This window comes from Zootoca vivipara, unplaced genomic scaffold (assembly GCF_965207765.1).
Source record: "Zootoca vivipara unplaced genomic scaffold, rZooViv2.hap1.1 HAP1_SCAFFOLD_42, whole genome shotgun sequence".
NCBI lineage: Eukaryota > Metazoa > Chordata > Lepidosauria > Squamata > Lacertidae > Zootoca > Zootoca vivipara.
The window spans coordinates 16,182-35,155 of record NW_028291088.1 but is presented as its reverse complement, the minus strand read 5'-3'; the positions used below and the strand labels follow the sequence as shown (position 1 = coordinate 35,155).

At 46.4% G+C, this 18,974-nt stretch overlaps 1 protein-coding gene across 2 annotated transcripts in view; it reads right to left on the bottom strand.

Annotated features, from left to right (window-relative positions):
* Positions 1-18,703, bottom strand: part of LOC118093842 (endoplasmic reticulum disulfide reductase DNAJC10) — a 35,702-nt gene extending 16,999 nt beyond the window's left edge. Inside the window, exons 1-13 of one of the 2 annotated variants that reach the window (XM_088660218.1) lie at positions 18,214-18,703; positions 14,548-14,906; positions 14,228-14,393; positions 12,463-12,513; positions 9,394-9,476; positions 8,149-8,280; positions 6,788-6,881; positions 6,474-6,551; positions 4,969-5,012; positions 4,551-4,688; positions 2,195-2,284; positions 1,064-1,177; positions 376-490 (exon numbers count right to left, since the gene is read on the bottom strand). In XM_088660218.1, coding sequence (XP_088516344.1) covers positions 376-490; positions 1,064-1,177; positions 2,195-2,284; positions 4,551-4,688; positions 4,969-5,012; positions 6,474-6,551; positions 6,788-6,881; positions 8,149-8,280; positions 9,394-9,476; positions 12,463-12,513; positions 14,228-14,393; positions 14,548-14,754 — 1,312 coding nt within the window. In that variant the 5' untranslated portion in view covers positions 14,755-14,906; positions 18,214-18,703. Of the gene's footprint in view, positions 1-375; positions 491-1,063; positions 1,178-2,194; positions 2,285-4,550; positions 4,689-4,968; positions 5,013-6,473; positions 6,552-6,787; positions 6,882-8,148; positions 8,281-9,393; positions 9,477-12,462; positions 12,514-14,227; positions 14,394-14,547; positions 14,907-18,038 lie in introns of both variants that reach the window. The other variant, XM_088660219.1, reaches the window with a different exon arrangement.
* Between the last annotated feature and the right edge of the window lie 271 nt (positions 18,704-18,974).

Sequence of the window (18,974 nt, the reverse complement as noted above, 5' to 3'; positions counted from 1 at the left end):
AAGCAAGGTAATTTGTTAGAAATTGATCAGAGTTGTACAGTGGTACCTCGGTTCGCGAACGAAATCCATTCTGGAAGCCCGTTCACCTTCTGAAACGTTTGGAAACTGAGGCGCAGCTTTCCATTGGTTGCAAGAGCTTCTTGCACTCAGCAGAAGCTGCGTCGCACGTTTGGGTTCCGAAAAACGTTAGAAAACGGAAACATTGACTTCTGGGTTTTCGGCTTTCAGGAGCCGAACCATACAATAATGGAGGCATTCGGGAACGGAGGTTCCACTGTGTGAGCAAGAATCCTTCAGGCTAAAAGTGTATCTAAGGGGCAGACATTACATGGGGATTGTTACAACCTGTAACTTTTCTACGCAAGAGTCACTTACCGTGGTGAATTTCATAGTCGTTTATTCCCCTTCCTTTAAAGACTACGACACACGGCTGGTAAACGTACAAATCATTACAAACGTTTGGGGCAGAAAGGCAGTCAAACTTGCCAACCTGTGAAATGAAAAGCCGTTTGTTGGTTACGACCCTAGGATAATTTATCCATTAAATATCACAAATGCATTTAAGGGTTTCATGAACGCTATTAAACCCGTCTATTCCCCCCCCCCATCGAAACAAAAATATAGCAACGTGGGTTAGGTCAGTGATGTGATACTTGGGGCCCTCTAGAGCAGGCACCCCCAAACTTCGTCCCTCCAGATGTTTTGGACTACAATTCCCATCATCCCTGACCACTGGTCCTGTTAGCTAGGGAACATGGGAGTTATAGGCCAAAACATCTGGAGGGCCGCAGTTTGGTGATGCCTGCTCTAGAAGTTGCTGAACTCCAGACTCCCATCAGCACCAGCCAGCACTGTTGTATTCCAACATCTGCATTCCAACATCTGTAATGCCACAAGTGTCCCAACAATAGCCTAGCCAGAAGGATGAGGTCTCAAGTGAAAGGAGACTACGTAGCTCTGCAGGTTGGGGGGAAGATATTGAGCCTGATCATATTCTTTTGAGACAAGTCCCCAGCTCCACCCCACCCATGTCCATCCATTTCACAGGTTCTCCTTATCTCACCTGAATATTTTCTGCTTTAAGGAGGTAGCTTAGTTTTTTAAGGTCATGGCCATCTGACTTGCCAGTCTCACCAAACTGAAAGAAGATCAGCCACCGGTGATGAGCAACGTGATCCTTAAAAAGGGAGGAGAAAAAGAAATTAAGAGGTAAAGACAAATCCATCCATCTGTTAGAAGAATAAGAAACTGGCTGGCTCACAGCTCTATAGAACTGCAGATTCTAATCAAAATCAAGCAAGAAAAGAGAGGGGGATCAAATAGATTCTTTGATTTTGCCCCAATTCAAATTGCTGAACTTCAGAATACAGCCGTACCTCGGAAGTCGAACGGAATCTGTTCCGGAAGTCGAACAGACTTCCAAAACGTTCAGGAACCAAGGCGTGCCTTCCGATTGGCTGCTGGAAGCTCCTGCAAACAACTGGAAGCCGCGGAAACCACGACAGATGTTCGGGTTCCAAAGAACGTTTGCAAACCTGGGACAATCGCTTCCGGGTTTGCAGCATTTGGGAGCCAAAACGTTCATCTCGCAAGGCATTCAACTTCTGAGATACGATTGTACTTGGGATGGCGTAAAACAACATTGATGTTTTGCTGTAGAGCTCCCTGTTATATCCCAGAAAATCCTCATGGCAAGATTGTGGTGAAATCAGAAACTAAAATATAATATATATGTATACACACACACAACAACAACAACAACAACAACAACAACAAAACAACAAACAAACAAACAAACACTCTGCCTTGTGGGACATCTTTGGCAGAAGAAAAGGCTGAGAAGTAAACCCTACACAAATCTGGAGTGGAGTCCCTAATATGTTTGCACACTTCCTTCTGGTAGCTCCTGTTGGTGCCAAACGTATTGCCCTGCTTTCCTTTGAACCACACCAGTGAGGCCGGTGTGTGTGTCTTGTAATCTGGACAGCCCAGCACCTCCATACCCACTGCCCAGGCTTGTTCCCCGGAGAGGTCACTTTGGTGCTGCTAATGCAGCAAAAACAATGCGGGAGGCAGGAGTTGTGAGTTACCAGTCTCTGCCGTCATATTTGGAGGACTATGGTTTCCTTTCTACTGTTCTGAACTAAGGTTCAGCATGACACCCAAATGCAGTCAAGATGAGAACGCTCTTTACCTGTAATGAAGATGCTGAGATCATTTGAAAATCTGGAAGGTGCTTCAGGACTTCCAAATATATCTCTCTTGTGTCCAAAGTGTTCAGGAACTAGAAGGAAAGGGAAATCGTCATGTGAGTTTTATCCTTTCTTGTGTTATATTTATAACACACTGCTTTATCCCCTACATACCCAACAGACCAGCGCATTCTGCAGGAGAGGGAATCCTGCAGAAACCATCCTATCAGGAGCTCTGTTTTGCATGATGTTAGAATCAGGCCTTTAGTGTAGTGGCACCTACCCTTTGGAACGCCCTCCCACCGCACGTCAAACAAGCGTCTTTGCTGTAATCTTATTGGTGCCTGCGAAAGAGATTCCTCTTTCCACAAGCCTTCTGAAATCTTTCCCCCAATTGGATCTGGGATTTGAACTGATTTCATTCACGTAGGCACTGTTTGTTGCAAACTGTTTCTCTATGTCTGATTGTTTTTTCAAGGGAATGTTTTATCTATGCAGTTGTTTTAGCTGTATATAAATGGCTTCATATATGCCGTTATATTGTACAGCACTTCGGGGTGCTTCACGGGGAAGTGATCAATAAATGAAATAAATAACAGAATTCCAGAAGCTTATCTCTGCGCTACCGTGAATGGCTTTGGAGGACGGCTTAAAAAGACGGAAGGAGTGCACAGAGAAGGAGAAGGAGGATTATGTCCTCATCTAGCCCAGTCTATTTCCGTCACTCTCCTATCCCTCAAAGCATCTCGTGCACTGCCTGGAATGACCCCGGGTAGGAGGAAAGTCTAGAAACAGCAGAACTGCTGCCAGCTACATGTTCCTCCTCATCTGCACCTTCAAACGGTTTCCGTATGGATGGAAGGGGCAAGCAGCTGCTAGACAGGCAGAGCAACCAGCACCGCTCAAGTTCTCCCCTGGAAGATGCCTGTTGCTGACTCCCTAGAAGAGGAAGGTGTCTTTTTCCCATTCGCCTTACGAGTTGACTTGGGTTATTCAGAGCCTTCTTGCTTATTCAGAGCTCATTTTGGTGACCCGGAGCAGTCTTGTGTCACAGCCTGCAGTTGGCCAACTTTGAACCCAAAGGCAGAACAAGACTCACTCTACGGCTGTGAGCCTCCAAGCATCTTAAACCCAAAACTGCCCTACCGATAGTCCTGAAAATGGACCACTGCAGAAACTACGTCTAGTGTTTGTAACAGGTCTACCCTCGAAGCAGCATTAATTTATGATGGAGTTCGCACCGACCTAACCCTTAAATATACTGCTTCCTCAGTTTTCTTTGGGATGTTTGGAATATTTAACAAAGCATGCCTATTAGCACATCATGTAATATTATTTCCCTGTTAGGAAGGAAGGAACTTGCAGCGATACACAGCTCTGAAGTAGGCAAGGAACCAGGTGGTTGTTGGTTTGGGGCACGACCCAGTCAGCGCTTAATTCTGACTGGTTCCGATCTGATTTCAGAATTGGTTTGTGTTCCTTGTTAAAATCAGTGCGACCCTCTGCTTAGACCATGCTCTTCCTTTTTTTAGGTTCGTTTTAAATAAAAATATAAGCATGAGAAGAAGCCCCTTTTCTTGTACCGATCAAGATCACAGCACACTCCCGCACAAGAAAAAGAGTCTTGCCTTATAACAAGAGACACCAATACATCTTCAGCTGAGGAGGCAACAGCAGTAACCTTAGCTGGTGCTCTAGATGGCAGATGGCTATGGATCACGGGGACGGTCTGAAGACACACAAGGCCATCACTTTGCTGAAACCAAGCAGGTCTGGGTCTAGTCAATGCCTGGATGGGTGGCCTCCTGGGAACCAGCTTGGGTTCCACGAAGGAAGAAGGTGGCACATAAATTAAGGAAATAAATGAACAAACTGCCTCGTCCAGTATCAGCAGCTGTCTATATTAAGTGTAAACGTGTAAGCATGCAGGTACATAGGGTGAATTCTGCTGCTTTCAGGACAGCATCAAAATGTTTCAGTGATAAGAGAACGCAGAGAAAGTACAATCAAGCATTTAGAGCAGGCACCCCCAAACTTCGGCCCTCCAGATGTTTTGGACTGCAATTCCCATCTTCCCCAACCACTGATCCTGTTAGCTAGGGATCATGGGAGTTGTAGGCCAAAACATCTGGAGGGCCGCAGTTTGGGGATGCCTGATTTAGAGATAACAGATAAAGCGTGGATGTTTTCTAAGACACATAATTCAATTTCTCTTCTGGGGGCCAGCAACATATGAGGAATTAAAATATAAATCAACTTCTTTCTTTTTTGGGGGGGGGGGGGAGAGGCGCTTTTCCCTTCACCACCGCCGCCACCTCACCGCACGGATATGCAAACCAATCGTAAAGCGACTCATACCAAAACACCTCCTCTCTCTTTATTAGTTAAAGTGGCTCCGGGCGGAAAGAATGCGGTACTGCTAGTTGAGATATCCAAATTATCACAAAGCTCACCCTGGGTGGCACAGTCCATCCAGCCTACATTAACAAGGCCGTCCTGTAGCAAGACAAGCAAGACAACATGAGATCAGATAGAAGGAGGCAGGTTAGCTTTCTTTGCACAGGCACCCCATTCAGTTCACGCTTTGCATTTTTCTGTTTTGTGACTCCCACCCTAATTAAAAATAAAAAAATGGGCATGTCCCAGTGTTAAACACTTTCAATGTTTGATGGAAGAGGTGTGCCTGTCCACCGGAAGTCAATGAGACTCGTCAGCATTGAACTTCGCCCGATTCACGTGGGCCGTTTCAGGAGTCATGAAATCTAATGCCGCTTACCAACATGCCAGCCAGTTTGAGGCGTGTTCGGGAAGTCAGACAATCTAGAAAATAACAATAGATGTCTGAGAAACGAGCTTTTCGTCAGGTTCATGTTTATCTATGTATATGCATCTATGCGCAAACAAATAGAGGCTTTTGGTTAAAAAAACAACAATTCTGGTGCTTCCAAAGACTTTTTACTAAAGGGCAAAGCTGGGACACCTCAGTCGGTAGAGACTCTTCATCTCAAAGTTGTGGGTTTGAACCCCATGTTGGAGAACAGGATCCTGCATTGCAAGGGGCTGGACTAGATGACCCTTGTGGTCCCTTCCAGCTCTACAATTCTGTGATTCTATAAAGAGGTTAAATTTGGCACATGCAGTCACAGACAAGCTGCCTTAGGTGCAGAATCCACTCCCCCCAACCAGAGAGTTTTGCCGATCCTCCCCTCCCTACTCTCCAAAAATCTGCACTGGGAAGTTTGGGGACTGAGGGCTGTGAGAGAATTGGAAAAAGCTGCCTCCTTTTCCAACAGGGAGAATCAAAAGCCGTCTGTAGATGGAAAAAAAAAGATCTTCCATTTGCAGAGGGCAATGTTTGGATCTAACCCAGAAAAATCTGGAGAGTATCTGTACAGTGGTACCTCGGGTTACAGACGCTTCAGGTTACAAATGCTTCAGGTTACAAACGCTTCAGGTTACAGACTCCGCTAGGCCAGAAATAGTACCTCAGGTTAAGAACTTTGCTTCAGGATGAGAACAGAAATCATGCTTCGGCTGTGCGGCAGCAGCAGGAGGCCCCATTAGCTAAATTGGTGCTTCAGGTTAAGAACAGTTTCAGGTTAAGAACGGACCTCCGGAACGAATTAAGTTCTCAACCCGAGGTACTAATGTATGTCGCTTCCTCTGTCTCTCTCTTGAAATGAGGAACATGAACTTTACCTCTTAAGAGATCAACACACACACCTCTGCCTGCTAGGGGAGAGTTTCATTTCCCCTTCACATCTGCAGAGAGGGGCAGAGTAGATGTGGAGGTCTGAAAAATGGCACATGCATTTGCTTAAAAAACAAACTTCAGAGCCTGTTGAATCCATTTTGCTGCCTGAGGCAAATGACAAGATGGCAGCTCCCTAATTACACCAGCTAACCCGACTGACAGATGACTCTCACTTCGATCCTGACAAAGGGGCAGCATCCTGCATGGTGCCTGAGGGCAGCAAGATAGGTGAGCTGTAAGGCATAGACACCTCCCTCCCCAACCCTTTGTTGCTACCCCTGCCTTGCAACACCTGCTGCTTGCTCGAGTCTGCCTAATGGTAGGGCAGGTCCAGATGAGACTGAGGGAACCTTCAGAGGCAGCCAGGAACATATCTATGCTTCTGAAAGATAAGCTCTATCAACTAGCATAGAGAAAAGAGGATGTGTTTTAACAATCTCAATAGGAAATGGGGCACAGCAGGCTAGCAACCAAGCATGAATTTAGATATTAATAGCTGAAAAAGGTACACATGTATATATATTCACCTCCTTGCTCAGCACAAAAAGTTATTAACCAGCCGACGCCAGAAGCAAATGCAGTTTCAACAGCACTGACAAAATTTCCTGAAAAACAGAAAACAAATAATTCCACATTCCACCTGTTTTCATTCATTCAAAAACTTTACTTAGCATAAACTACTTGTTGCATGACATTGAGAGTAATATGATCCTTTCTACACTTTTCTTAAGATTTGATTGAGGGAGGTTTAGGTTGGCTTATCTGTTGCCCACTATTGGCATTGCAGGGTTTGAAATAGGCGCAAAATTAAAAATAATTTGACATTAAATCAGCAGCTCACCTGCCCATAATTCTGTCACTGTGCTTGTGACAAACTGCATGGCAAAACTCATTAAGCTCTCCTTGGACCTGTCTCCAAAATATTTCACTGGGTTCTGCGAGAGAAACACATCTCATTTTAAACCAATAATGCAATGTATGTATTAGCCAATACTTAACACAATGAATTACATCATGCATCCATCCATCCATCCGAGTCCCAACATCCTTCATATTATACCAGGCATCCCCAAACTGCGGCCCTCCAGATGTTTTGGCCTACAACTCCCATGATCCCTAGCTAACAGGACCAGTGGTTGGGGAAGATGGGAATTGTAGTCCAAAACATCTGGAAGGCGGAAGTTTGGGGATGCCTGTAATATACTTTGAAAATCTGGGAATCTAACCTTAGCTCTTAGGTGTAAAAATGTATGTACCCTGTTTCTCATATTTTAAGACATACCCATAAAATAAGCCATAGCAGGATTTTTAAGCATTCAAGGAATATAAGCCATACCCCGAAAATAAGACATAGTGATAGGCGCAGCAGCAATGCCGGCCGCGGCAGGAGGAGGAGGAAAAAAATAAGACATCCCTTGAAAATAAGCCATAGTGTGTTTTTTTGAGGAAAAAATAAATATAAGACATGTCTTATAATATGAGAAACACGGTAATATCTACAGAGCATCCCTGCACCCCCCTGCAACCCCCCCCCCAGGGTGCTGTTGTGGCTACTCTTGAGTAACAATGTCCGAGTCTGCTCTGTCTTTAAGAGTTTTATTGTGCATAGTATTTCCAGTGCAAAGATGGCAAAGAACATGACCTCGCAGAATCCGGGAGTGGACGTTTCCGGTGATGGGACCAGCATAAGAGTTTGGGCACCCTGAAACGCCTCCTCCTGACCTTACGTTTGGCGGCACGCCTTAATTTGGGTGCCGGAAGGGGCTGCCTGTTCCCCTCCACCTCTTGGTCCTGGCGGTGCAGGGGCTCTCCAACATCGCTGAGCCCTGACACCTCCGTGCCGCTCACTTCTTGATTTCCCTCACCTGACCCACTGCTGCTGCTCTCACTGGGCGAAGTGCCGGTCAGCAAGAGGGGAGGAGGCTCCCTCTAAGCAGGCCCCTGACAGATTCAGAAAGCATACTGCCCTAGAGCCATTGCTGTCCAGGTTTGTGGTGCTAACGTTTTCTCTGGGCAACGCTGCTTTCTAGGGTCGTCCTAATAGAACTTACTACGTTTGGCCTCATGGGTGGCTGTCCCTAAATCTGAAATAAGTTTGGGTTCTCAAAACAACAACAACAACAACAACAATCCTCAATGGACTGGGACTCCTTTACCTGCCCAGGAGGGGTGCTGGAGGAGTACAAATATTTGCTTACTTACCATTCCAGTTTTAAACACATACAGGCTTGGGTAGCTATTGATTCCTTTATTCCGGCAAAGCATTCTGTTATCGCCACAGTTGACGGCTCCAATACGTATTAATCCATCCATTTCTTTAGCAAATTCTCTCCACTTCAAGTTGATTTGGGGGACGGGGGAAGAAAGCGAGAGCCCAGGTTTTTTTTTTCAACCAAAAAATGTGATTCGTTTTTGAAATGCTCCCAAGAGAAGTTTAAAATGCTTATTTACCAGGATGCATATAATTCTATCGCAATAGTTAAAAACCCATGCTCATGCCCAGACGCTGGTTGAAGGGCAATGCCATCTTGCCCACCATTCTGATTAGCTCTGCCAGGATCTCATTCTTTCCGCCCTCATGTTTTCCATGTCAGTGGGGAATCTCTGGTTCTACTCCTTGCAGATCTTGTTGAAAAGGGCTGTAGCTCAGTGGTAGAACATCTGCTTTGCATGCAGAAGGTCCCAGACTCAACCCCCAACATCTCCAGGTAGGACTGGGAATCCTGTCCCCTGTCTGAAACCCTGGAGAGCCTCTACCAGTCAATGTAGACTATACTAAGATAGACAGACCCATGGCTCTGTTGAGTATAAAGCAGGTTCTGATGACCAATGGATGGCCAATGTGGATGTCAATGTCCTGTAAAGGTAAAGGGACCCCTGACCATTAGGTCCAGTCATGACCGACGCTGGGGTTGCGGCGCTCATCTCGCTTTATTGGCTGAGGGAGCCAGCGTACAGCTTCCAGGTCATGTGGCCAGCATGAAAAAGCCACTTCTGGCGAACCAGAGCAGCGCACGAAAACACCGTTTACCTTCCTGCCGGAGCGATACCTATTTATCTACTTGCACTTTGACGTGCTTTCGAGCTGCTAGGTTGGCAGGAGCAGGGATCGAGCAACGGGAGCTCACCCCATCGCGGAGATTCGAACCGCCGACCTTCTGATCGGCAAGCCCTAGGCTCTGTGGTTTAGACCACAGCGCCACCCGCGTCCTGTAGTCCTGCCAAAGTGTGAAGATGTGGCTATGCTTGCACAGAATGGGAGACCAGGATGCAACGATTAGTGATAGAGCCACAGATAGGTCAATGGCAAGAAAACAATGCAGCTCTCTCATACCCTTCAACTCTCATGGCGTGGTAAGCGTCTTCCCCTTTCCCCACCAAGGCCTCTGCCCAAGGAATCCAGGGAATGCATTCAAAAGCAGCTTGCATGGGCTGACCTATACCTACCGTCGGTGCTAAATCATGGCAATGGGAGCATCGGGGGGAATAGAAATTGATAAACCACAGTTCTCCTGAAGTAACAGCAGCATCTAGAACAACAACATTTAAAAGGGTCAAAATTCTGCTCAATAGTTTTTATTAGTTTTCTGTTTTTTAAAAAACAACAAATTAATTCCAACTTCACACAAATTTTTAAAACTGACTCTCCACCCCCCTTCAAGGTGCTTCTCCCCCCCCTCCTTTGTTGCTTACAGCAAAATATTTTTTTCTTAATTTCTAATAGTTTCCCATTCATTCCCATTTCCATCGACAGTGCATGTTCAATTCCTGTCCAGGCGGTTACCTGACTATTTCCCCAATTAATCAAATGAAATTAATTTTTCTTTATCAATCCATATAAACCATTAAGCATAATCTTTAATCGTATTTCCTCCATTACAATACATTTTGTGTGACAGTCACAAAATGGCTGCTGTGGGGCTGTGGCATAATGTAAAATGGCTGCCTCGGAGGCATGCAGCAAGGGTCAAGCCAGTGCAAACAGGAACCATACCTGCCAAGTTGCTGTCAGAGAAATAAGGGACTGGGCAGAAGTAGCAGACCGGAAGTAGCGCTGCCGCCAATTTGGAACTGGGCGGAGCATGCTCAGAAGTGACTTTTGATGCTTTGCCAATTTCCAAAATGGCCGCCACGGCAGAAGTCGCACTGCAGCCATTTTGGAACTGGGCAGGGCAGCATGCTCCGCCCAGTTCCAAAATGGCTGCCGCCCCAGAATAAACTGGGGAAAAACAAAAAAATCCGTTTTTTCAGCTAGGAACAGCTGGAAAAACAGGGATTTCCCGGGGAACACGGGAGACTTGGCAGCTATGACAGGAACTGAGAAGAAAGAGCAAATAGTCTCTCACTAATTTTTGAGGGGCGAGTCCCCGAGACCTTTCATAGGTGCAAGAGCAGGTTGTGGTGGACATAATGGGACACAAATGGGGACCATTTGGGCACCCCTTGAGCTAGCTACTAGTAAACCCAGAATCTTGGGGTGTTTTTATGTAACATGAACGCTGGCGGAACACTCTTCCTGAAGAGATCATCTATAAAAAAAGGCAAGAGCACCCAACATTTCAAAGGGGTGGACATTGTGGAAAGGGCTCCTCTCCCTACCCCTAAAAGGGGCATAACAAAACTGCCTCTGCGTAAAACTGAGGGGAACTTGGGGGTGTGGGGAATCCTGGTCCTTAAAACTGCAGAGAGCTGAGTAAGTCATGCACAGGGAAATGACTGCCGTTCGCAGTTTCCAGTTGCCCGGCAACGAAGGAACAGTTCCGCCACATATAAATCGTGCCAATTGAACCCATCTTTTGAGTGTGCATGTACTTGTGCCTTAAAAATCCATTTCACCAAATGCATAGCATGGTCTGTTTGTGGCAGAGACGAACAGAGGTAAGGAAGGGGGGAAAGAAGCAGCATGTTTATATTGTCAACGGACACGTACATTTCACCCCCTAAGCCCACCTCAAATGGGCTGCTGAATTCCCTCACCCCTTCCCATTGCTGCCAAGTCTCCTGTTTTTTGCGGGAAACCCCCAGATTTTAATCCGTTTCCTGCTGTTATCCCGAATAGAAAAAAATTCCCAAAAATCCCCCGGATTTCCTACCTGCCAGGGATGCTCCATTTCGGGTGCCACTCTGCCCATGTCTGGGCACCGGAAGTTGCTTCTACGCATGTCCAGACATGCATGGGAGCGACTTCTGGTGCCGCGCCGCTGCTGATCCCGCATTTTTCAGCGGGAGACTTGGCAGCTATGCCCCTTCCACTGCCGAGAGGAAAACTGCTGAGGCTGGCGGAGGGGGCGGGAAGTGTGTGAGAGGGGAGAGAGTATGAATGGAAGATGAATGGATGGGGAGAGGGGTTGGGGGTAAGTTCAGTCTGAAGGTCCCAGAGAGAGACAGGCTGGGAAGGACGTGGGTGTATCTGTGGGTGTGTGAGAGAATGGTTGGTTGGACGGATAGAAAAGGGGGAAAACCCACCCACTTTTGGCTTGGGCCACACTCCCTTTTTGGGTTGGGTCCTGACCACTGCTGGGATGTGGCCCCCAACTTCCTTCCCCTGAGAGAATGTGGCCCTTAAAAGGCTCCTCGTCCCTGTTTTAGTGCAACGAGTTACAGCGGTGTAGGCTGCTGTAAGGAAAGGGTAAAACTGGGCCGCCTGGATTCCTTGGAGAAAGGGCAGGGCAAAATGATAATAACTGAATGAACGAATGAATGAAATACCAGCCAAAAGCTGCTTTTAGCAAAAAAATTGCCACTACTACTATTATTTATTTTTTAAAAGGGCCTATTTGGTTTCAGCAATATCACTTAGGATCAGAACAGATGCGGCATGACCATGAAATACAGACAATGTAAAAAGCATAAAATCTGTCAACTGCTCCAATACCAGGGGTGGGGAAACTCTCACTATGTGCACAAGTGTGTTGTTATCATGCTAGGCAAACACATTCAGTTTCTGCAAATAACCCTGGTCAAACATGAACAGGAAATGCAAACACGTAACTGATGTTTAGATATCTGCGAGTTGTTTCCCGAGGAGGAGAACCGAGTTATCAAAGTCCGATTTTTCTCTTTAAAAACAACAACCAAATGTTAACCCCCAATACCAAATTAGGAAAGTGGTCTCCACTGAGAAAACATATTCAAAATATATCTTAAGTAAGAAAAGCAGAACAACTGGTAAGTGGAAATAACTCAAGTGCTTTGTTTGCACCGCTAATCTTTCTTAAAGGAAATTTATGTAAGACGGCAGAGCGGAACTTCAGAAAAAAAGCAGGAATAATTTTCCCTTTTCGTCAAGGTGTTGCTGGCTTTCCACAGAGACTGAGGCAATGAGTGCTGTAAAGTTTCTACAGACAAATGACTCACAGGGAAGAAATAAAATGCTGCCTTTGAACATCAAGCTCTCATAGTCACTCTGGTTGACATTTTGCAATCCACGTAACGTTTTCTCCCAGGAAAGGATGAGGTGGCACAATTATGCACTCTGAATAAATTAAAAAGTGCCTGGAAACCATCATGACTTACCAAATTCTCCTCTGTCCAGCGTTATAATTTCAGGATCATCATCATAAATACCTGGCAAAGAAACACCCCATGAGCATTCAAAAACAACAAGAAGGGCATTTGAATAATAAAATGGCATTTGCTACGTCATTGTACATAAACTTGGATTGCACCAGATAGCAAATGGTGAGAAGGAATTTCGTGCTAGCGAGCAAAGGGGCTTCCACAGCATAAAACTACTATACAAAAAGGTGCAGTATCCAGAATAAGACGCTCTCCATCTGGTCACAACTGCTCAACAACTGATTCAGCTAAATTCATTTTTCTTGAAGCCTACCTACGTGAGGTGGCCGTAAGACTATATTTACTAATTTGGGGGAGAAGGTGTGGGATTGTATAATTATGACCGCCCAGAAAAAGCTAAACTTTTCAGCAGAGAACATTCTTCTGAACGATATACCTATTGTATGGAAGTTAACGGGACAATGAAAATGGATTCTATGTGCTCTAATGGTAGCCAAGATGATATTGATGAACAGAAAGAATAAAGGTATGATCCCCTTTAATAAATGGATTGACTACACGGTAACACTTGCAGCCTGCTTGCAGACATAGACTTTGTTTGGATAAATATGACAGTATTTGGAATGAGTTTATGCAAAACGTAGTAGGCTATTAATATTTGTATACAGTGGTAAATCGACTTATGAAGACGATGTTTTCGCAAATCGAAGTGCTGCTACGGAGGATGTGCCGACCGCGCGCGCGTGCCGAAAATACTTCCGGAGGCTTTGACTTCGGAAATCGAATTCTTCGGAAGTCGAAGCCTTTGTAAGTTGAGGTAGGACTGTATGTGTTAGGGCAGAGGTTTTCAACCTTTTCGGGTCCACGGCTCCCTTGACCAACTACATTCTTTCTGCGGCACCCCTGTGGGGCTCAGGAGCCTAGTTATGTCACCCCTTGCCTGCAGAGCTGGCAGCCCCTCACCGCTACCTTGTGGAGGGTGCCCTCAGCCTCATCTCCCCTCTCCTTGGGAGTCCTCTGGGCAGTCACAGCTGCCCCCCTGGTCTCTGAGCTACTCCCCGTGGTCCAAAGAGAGGTGCCTCCTCACATTGCTGCACAGGAGCCAGGAAAGCACCCACTGGCCAGCGCCAGAGGCACCATTCCCCTGGGGAGCTTGCAGGCAGGGCTGCTGCAACAAACAGCTATGCAAGCCTTTGGGAGGCAGAGACGCGAGAGGGCATCAGAGGAAGGGAGGGAAGAAAAGAGGGACGGAGGCCACTATTGCCTGTGGCACCCCTGAATATCATTCGAAGCACCCCAGGGTGCCATGGCACACTGATTGAAAACCACTGTATAATAACATCAGGATAATAACATCAAATTTATATAAGAATGTATAGGTTAGGGTATTTTTCATATATTTTCATATATTCATAGGTTGTTTCTTTCTACACATTTTTGAGCCTTTTCTCTGCTCTTTCGCCCCCTTTGCATCACTTCATTTCTTTATATTTGAAACCAATAAAAGAACTGACTCTAAAGGGCATTTAGCAAAAGAATGGAATACAGGCTGTCCTGTCCCTAAGAATCAGACTAATTAAGAAAGCCAAGGACACGCCGTGTACCTCCTTGCAGTGGCCACAGGCCAACACAGAGTTAAGTCCTCGTTGGGTCTTTTAACTGTGTGCCAGGCTGCCTACCATGTACTTTCAAAGCTACGCTAATTCCCGGCAGGAGAAGAGCACGTAACAATTGCGCCCCACTCACAAGCGTGTTATCTTACCAAAATCGTAGCGATAGTAGTGCCAGCTCTCATATCTGCCTCCTTGCTGCTGGTCGTCCAGGCCTTTCTCGCCATACTTGTCATATTTCTTTCGCAGATCTTCGTCTTTTAGCACTTCGTACGCCCTGTTTATTTTCAGGAAGTTTTCGTGGGCCTCCGGATCATTCTGCAAGAGAGAAAAACTTCCTAGCGTTCACTTACCAAGCAAACAAGCAAGCAAACAAACATTGCAACCCAACACATTTCAGTCTTGAAATGTTCTTGGCTTTGTTCTTGGCTAACTGGAAAAAAAAACACCTTTCCATGACCAGGCAACCTACCTGATTCTTATCAGGGTGCAACTTCAATGCTAATTTTTTGAAAGCCTGCCTTATTTCTCTACTTGTTGCTTCTTTGGATATTCCGAGTAAACCATAGTAGTCTTGATCCGGAGAAACCAAAGCTATCAGATATATTAACAATAGTGACAGCAAAAAGAGTCTTTTCAAGTCTGAGAGGCACTTTCCTCTGGGTAACAATGGCTCCATGTTGAGTACTTGAGCGAGGCAAGCTTCAGAGACCAATAGAATTCACAGTGCCGTAGCCAAATAACTGAATATATTTCTGAAAAAGCTTCTCATAGGATTTTTGCTGTCATGGCCCAGAGACAGCCCACTTGGGTTCTTCAAAGAGACAGCGCCTAAAAGGAAGACAGAAGTTTTCAGGTGGTCTGTGCTATACGGTAAATGCAGAGTCCTAGTCACTTCACAGTGACACTTGCAGATGAAGGCAGTTTTGTTTTGTGAAACCTCATTTCCTAGGCAGTAAATAGCCTTCCATTTACAAAGAACTCGTTTCATATACTGCTATTAAAGGCATAGGAGCATGTGGTGATATTCTTACTCGCTAGTAATCACTGAGAGACACTAAATGTTTCTTGGGTTTCCACAAATGTAGTCTTATGACCTTCACCTTTTAGCCCACATATTTATATCTTGAAATCAGGGCGACCTTAATCTTTAACTACGTAACAAATATCCTACTCCCGTTACAAGGCCGCTTCCAAAGTAATAAATTGTTTCTGGGAGGGAAGCAAATGGGGTAGAAGACAGTCGACATTTTACATTAAGAGTTTTTAAAGCACATTAACTTCATTTTGTATTTAAGTACTAGCCTGGTCAAGCATTAATTTGATTCAGTGTTGGGCATTACTTCTATATTATACAGTTTTATTACATTTCAGTGATTTTACTGTGCACTGCCTTGGTACTTTGTTAAAAGAGTTGGCAGTTTATAAATATTATTGGGATTAAAAATGCATAAACAGGTGACAAGGATATTGCATGCAGGCGAGTGAACTAGTACAGTAACTTTGTGGCGCTATTTAAAAGGCTGCCTTAACTTCAGAGTCTTGTTCCCTACAACCTAGAAAATACACAACATTTGTATTTGGCAATTGTTACTTTCTTGCTACAGATGTAGGTATTTGACAACAATGAGCAACTTGGATAGCTTTAAAACAGGATCGGAAATCCATGGAGGCTAAAGCTATCAGTGGCTACATGCTATGATGGCTATGCTTTGTCTCCTTGGTCAGAGGCAGAAATACTTCTCAATACCAGTTGCTGGAAACTAAAGTGGGGGAGAGTTCTCTTGTGGTCGAATCCTGCTTGCAGGTTTCCCACAGGCACCTGGTTCATTTCTGTGAGAACGGGATGCTCGACTTAGACAGGCCATTGGCCTGATCCAGCAGGCTCTTCTCACGTTCTTCCCCAATACAATCCCCTTGGGAGCATTCCTGCTGGCAAGATTCATGCTTCAGACAGGACAACATAAAAAAGTGAAGCTTTTCCAAGGGTGGAATCTAAAAACAACCACAAACACCGCTGCCACCACTTGTTGATTTCTGCTATTATAAAAGCATAACCAATAGCAAAGACACTAATCCTACCATTTTAAGCCCAGAAGAGGAGGTGATTGCAAGGAAATGAGTATGACCATTTAGGCTTGGGTCATTTGGGGGTGAAAAGAAAATCCTGGCGAGGGAAGAAGGAAGAATGAGTGGAAAGAAGCAAAATAAAAAAATTCATTCCAGTAGCACCTTAGAGACCAACTAAGTTTGTCATCAGTATGAGCTTTCGTGTGCATGCACACTTCTTTGGACACTTCTTCAGATACACTTCTTATCTGAAGAAGTGTGCATGCACACAAAAGTTCATACCAATAACAAACTTAGTTGGTCTCTAAGGTGCTACTGGAAGGATTTTTTTAAAATTTTGTTTCAACTAAGGCAGACCAACACGGCTACCTACCTGTAACTGGAAAGAAGCAGGTACTGAAGGAAGCTGAGAGAGCAAAATGAAATTTTAAAAAATGACAGGAAGAATACAGGAGCAATAACAGAACCACCGCAAAACTATCCACTCCCAGTTTATGGTGTGGGAGGCCACCTGGTCACTTTGTGAGCACCACCTTGAATTCTATTATGGGAAGGCAGGTGAGGTTATAAGTGAAGCAAAATAACTGAAAATAAACTCAAAGGGCGTGCCTCGGGGACGGTGGAGATAACCCTGAAAATAAGCTCAAAGGGCGTGCCTTGGGGACGGTGGAGATAACCCTACAGCCTCCAACTGCGTTTGATCTAAGGAGGGAAGGGGGGATCGCTGGATGAGCTGAAAGAACGCATGAGAGGGTCACACTCAATGCCCAGCCTGCTGCTGGCTGCACATTCAACGGCTGCGCAAAGGGTTTCTATGCACAACAGCCAGTGTGGTGCAGTGGGCAGAGTGTTGCCCCCTAGGACCTGGGTTCAAATCCCCACTCGAGTCCCAAAGCTCACCGACTTGGTGACCCTGGGCCAGTCCCCCACATCTCTCAGCCTCAGAGGGCTGTTATCCTCATAACAAATACCATGCACGTCACCTTACAGAATTATAGAATTGTAGAACCGAACGGGACCACAAGGGCCATCTAACCCGACTGCCTGCAATGCAGGAATCTTCTGCCTCAAACCCACAACCCTGAGATTTTAATAAGAGTCTCCTGCTCTACCAACTGAGCCAGTCTTAACCCAGGTCTTCTCCAGCTCCTTGGAGGAACGGCAGAGCAGGTTCTGCACGGTCTGAAATGAAAGCTGCAGCTATCGGGTGAACTTGGCTGGACGCAACACCCTCTGAAAAACCATGTCAGAGGCTGCTGTGAGGTTTCAAAGTGAAGAAGGCTGCAATCTTGATATACCAACCTTTAGAAGACACCTGAAGTTTTTAAAATGTTTAAAGTTTCATTATATGTTGGAAGCCGCCCAGAGTGGCTGGAGCAACCCAGTCTGATGGATGGGGTACAAATAACAGAACAACAACAACAAGCAAACAAACAAACAAACAACATCAACTTCACGACAGTTTGCCAGTGCAAGGATCTCTCCTTCCTTGGAGGTTTTCAAGCAGAGGTCGGATGGCCATCTGCCGTGGATGCTTTAGCATTGAAGGGGATTGGACTAGAGGACCCTCAAGATCCCTTCTTCCAACTCTAGAATTCTATGGTTGATGATGCCTTCCATTGTATCCCTTCCTCCTCCATTTCTAAGTGCCCTCTGCTTACCAGGTAACTATTTTAAAGCAGGAAACACAGTGGGGTCCGGGGAGAAGAGGCAGAAGAAAGGGAGTTCACTGAGCGAGGGAAAGAAAGAAAGAAAGAAAGAAAGAAAGAAAGAAAGAAAGAAAGAAAGAAAGGAGGGAGGGAGAAAGAAAGAGAACGGGGTGGGGGGTAGCCAAATATGTGAGGCCATGAGAGCCCAGAGGATGCCCCGGGTGACAAAGGAAATGGTGCCTACATAAGGAATGCAATCCCTGAAGTTTTGGGGCTGCGCAGCATGCTCTTGGAACACCAATGGGATGTTGCTTGGAAGAGAAGGACGGAAGGAAGGAGGCGCCGAGAAAAGCGCTTCCTTCCCCGTCCCTGGTCCTCCGTCCGCTTCCTCTGCGCTGGGGGCCCCTCCGGAGTCTTACCGGGTGGCGGAGCTGGGGATCCTTCCCTCCACAGGCCGGCGCGGAGCAGGAACCGCCAAAGGAGCAGGAGCCGTGGAGCGAGCAGGCAGGCAAGCAAGGCAGGCAGCCAGGCCTGCGCCGGAGGAAGAGAGGCGCGGAGGATCCGGCTCACAACCGGAGGCGGCGGGAAGGCGGGCGGGGCGCAAGGCTGACGTGGCCGCAGCCCCGGCGCCCCGGGGAAAGCGCTCAGCCGCCTGGCCGGGGGTGGAGGCGCTTTGGCGGGACTAGAGGTGACGCCGTGTTCCGGACGCGCGCTCTTGGCGCACCTCTCGTAGGCCTGCCCTGAAACAGATCGGGCAGACGGGTAGGGGGGAGCATCGTCTTCCTCTTTCCCGGCGCTTCTTAACGTTGGCTTGCTCACGAGTAAGCCCGCGGGCTTCAGCCAGGCGCAGCTGCAGATGCGGCGCGCGGGGAATAAACCTTTGAGCTCTCGCTCTCTCTCTCTCTCCCCAATGTCATATAGGGACCACAAGGACCATCTAGTCCAACCCCCTGCAATGCAGGAATTTTCCCGCCCAGCATGGGGCTAGAACCCACGACCCTGAGATTCAGAGTCTCACTCAACCACAAGGGTCATCTAGTCCAACCTCCTGCAAGGCTGGATTTTTTTCTGCCCAACATGGGGCTCGAACCCACGACCCTGAGATTAAGAGTCTCCTGCTCTGTCAACTGAGTTATCCCATTGAACTCTGGCTCCCCTTGGCAGAGCCACGCAGTCCAGG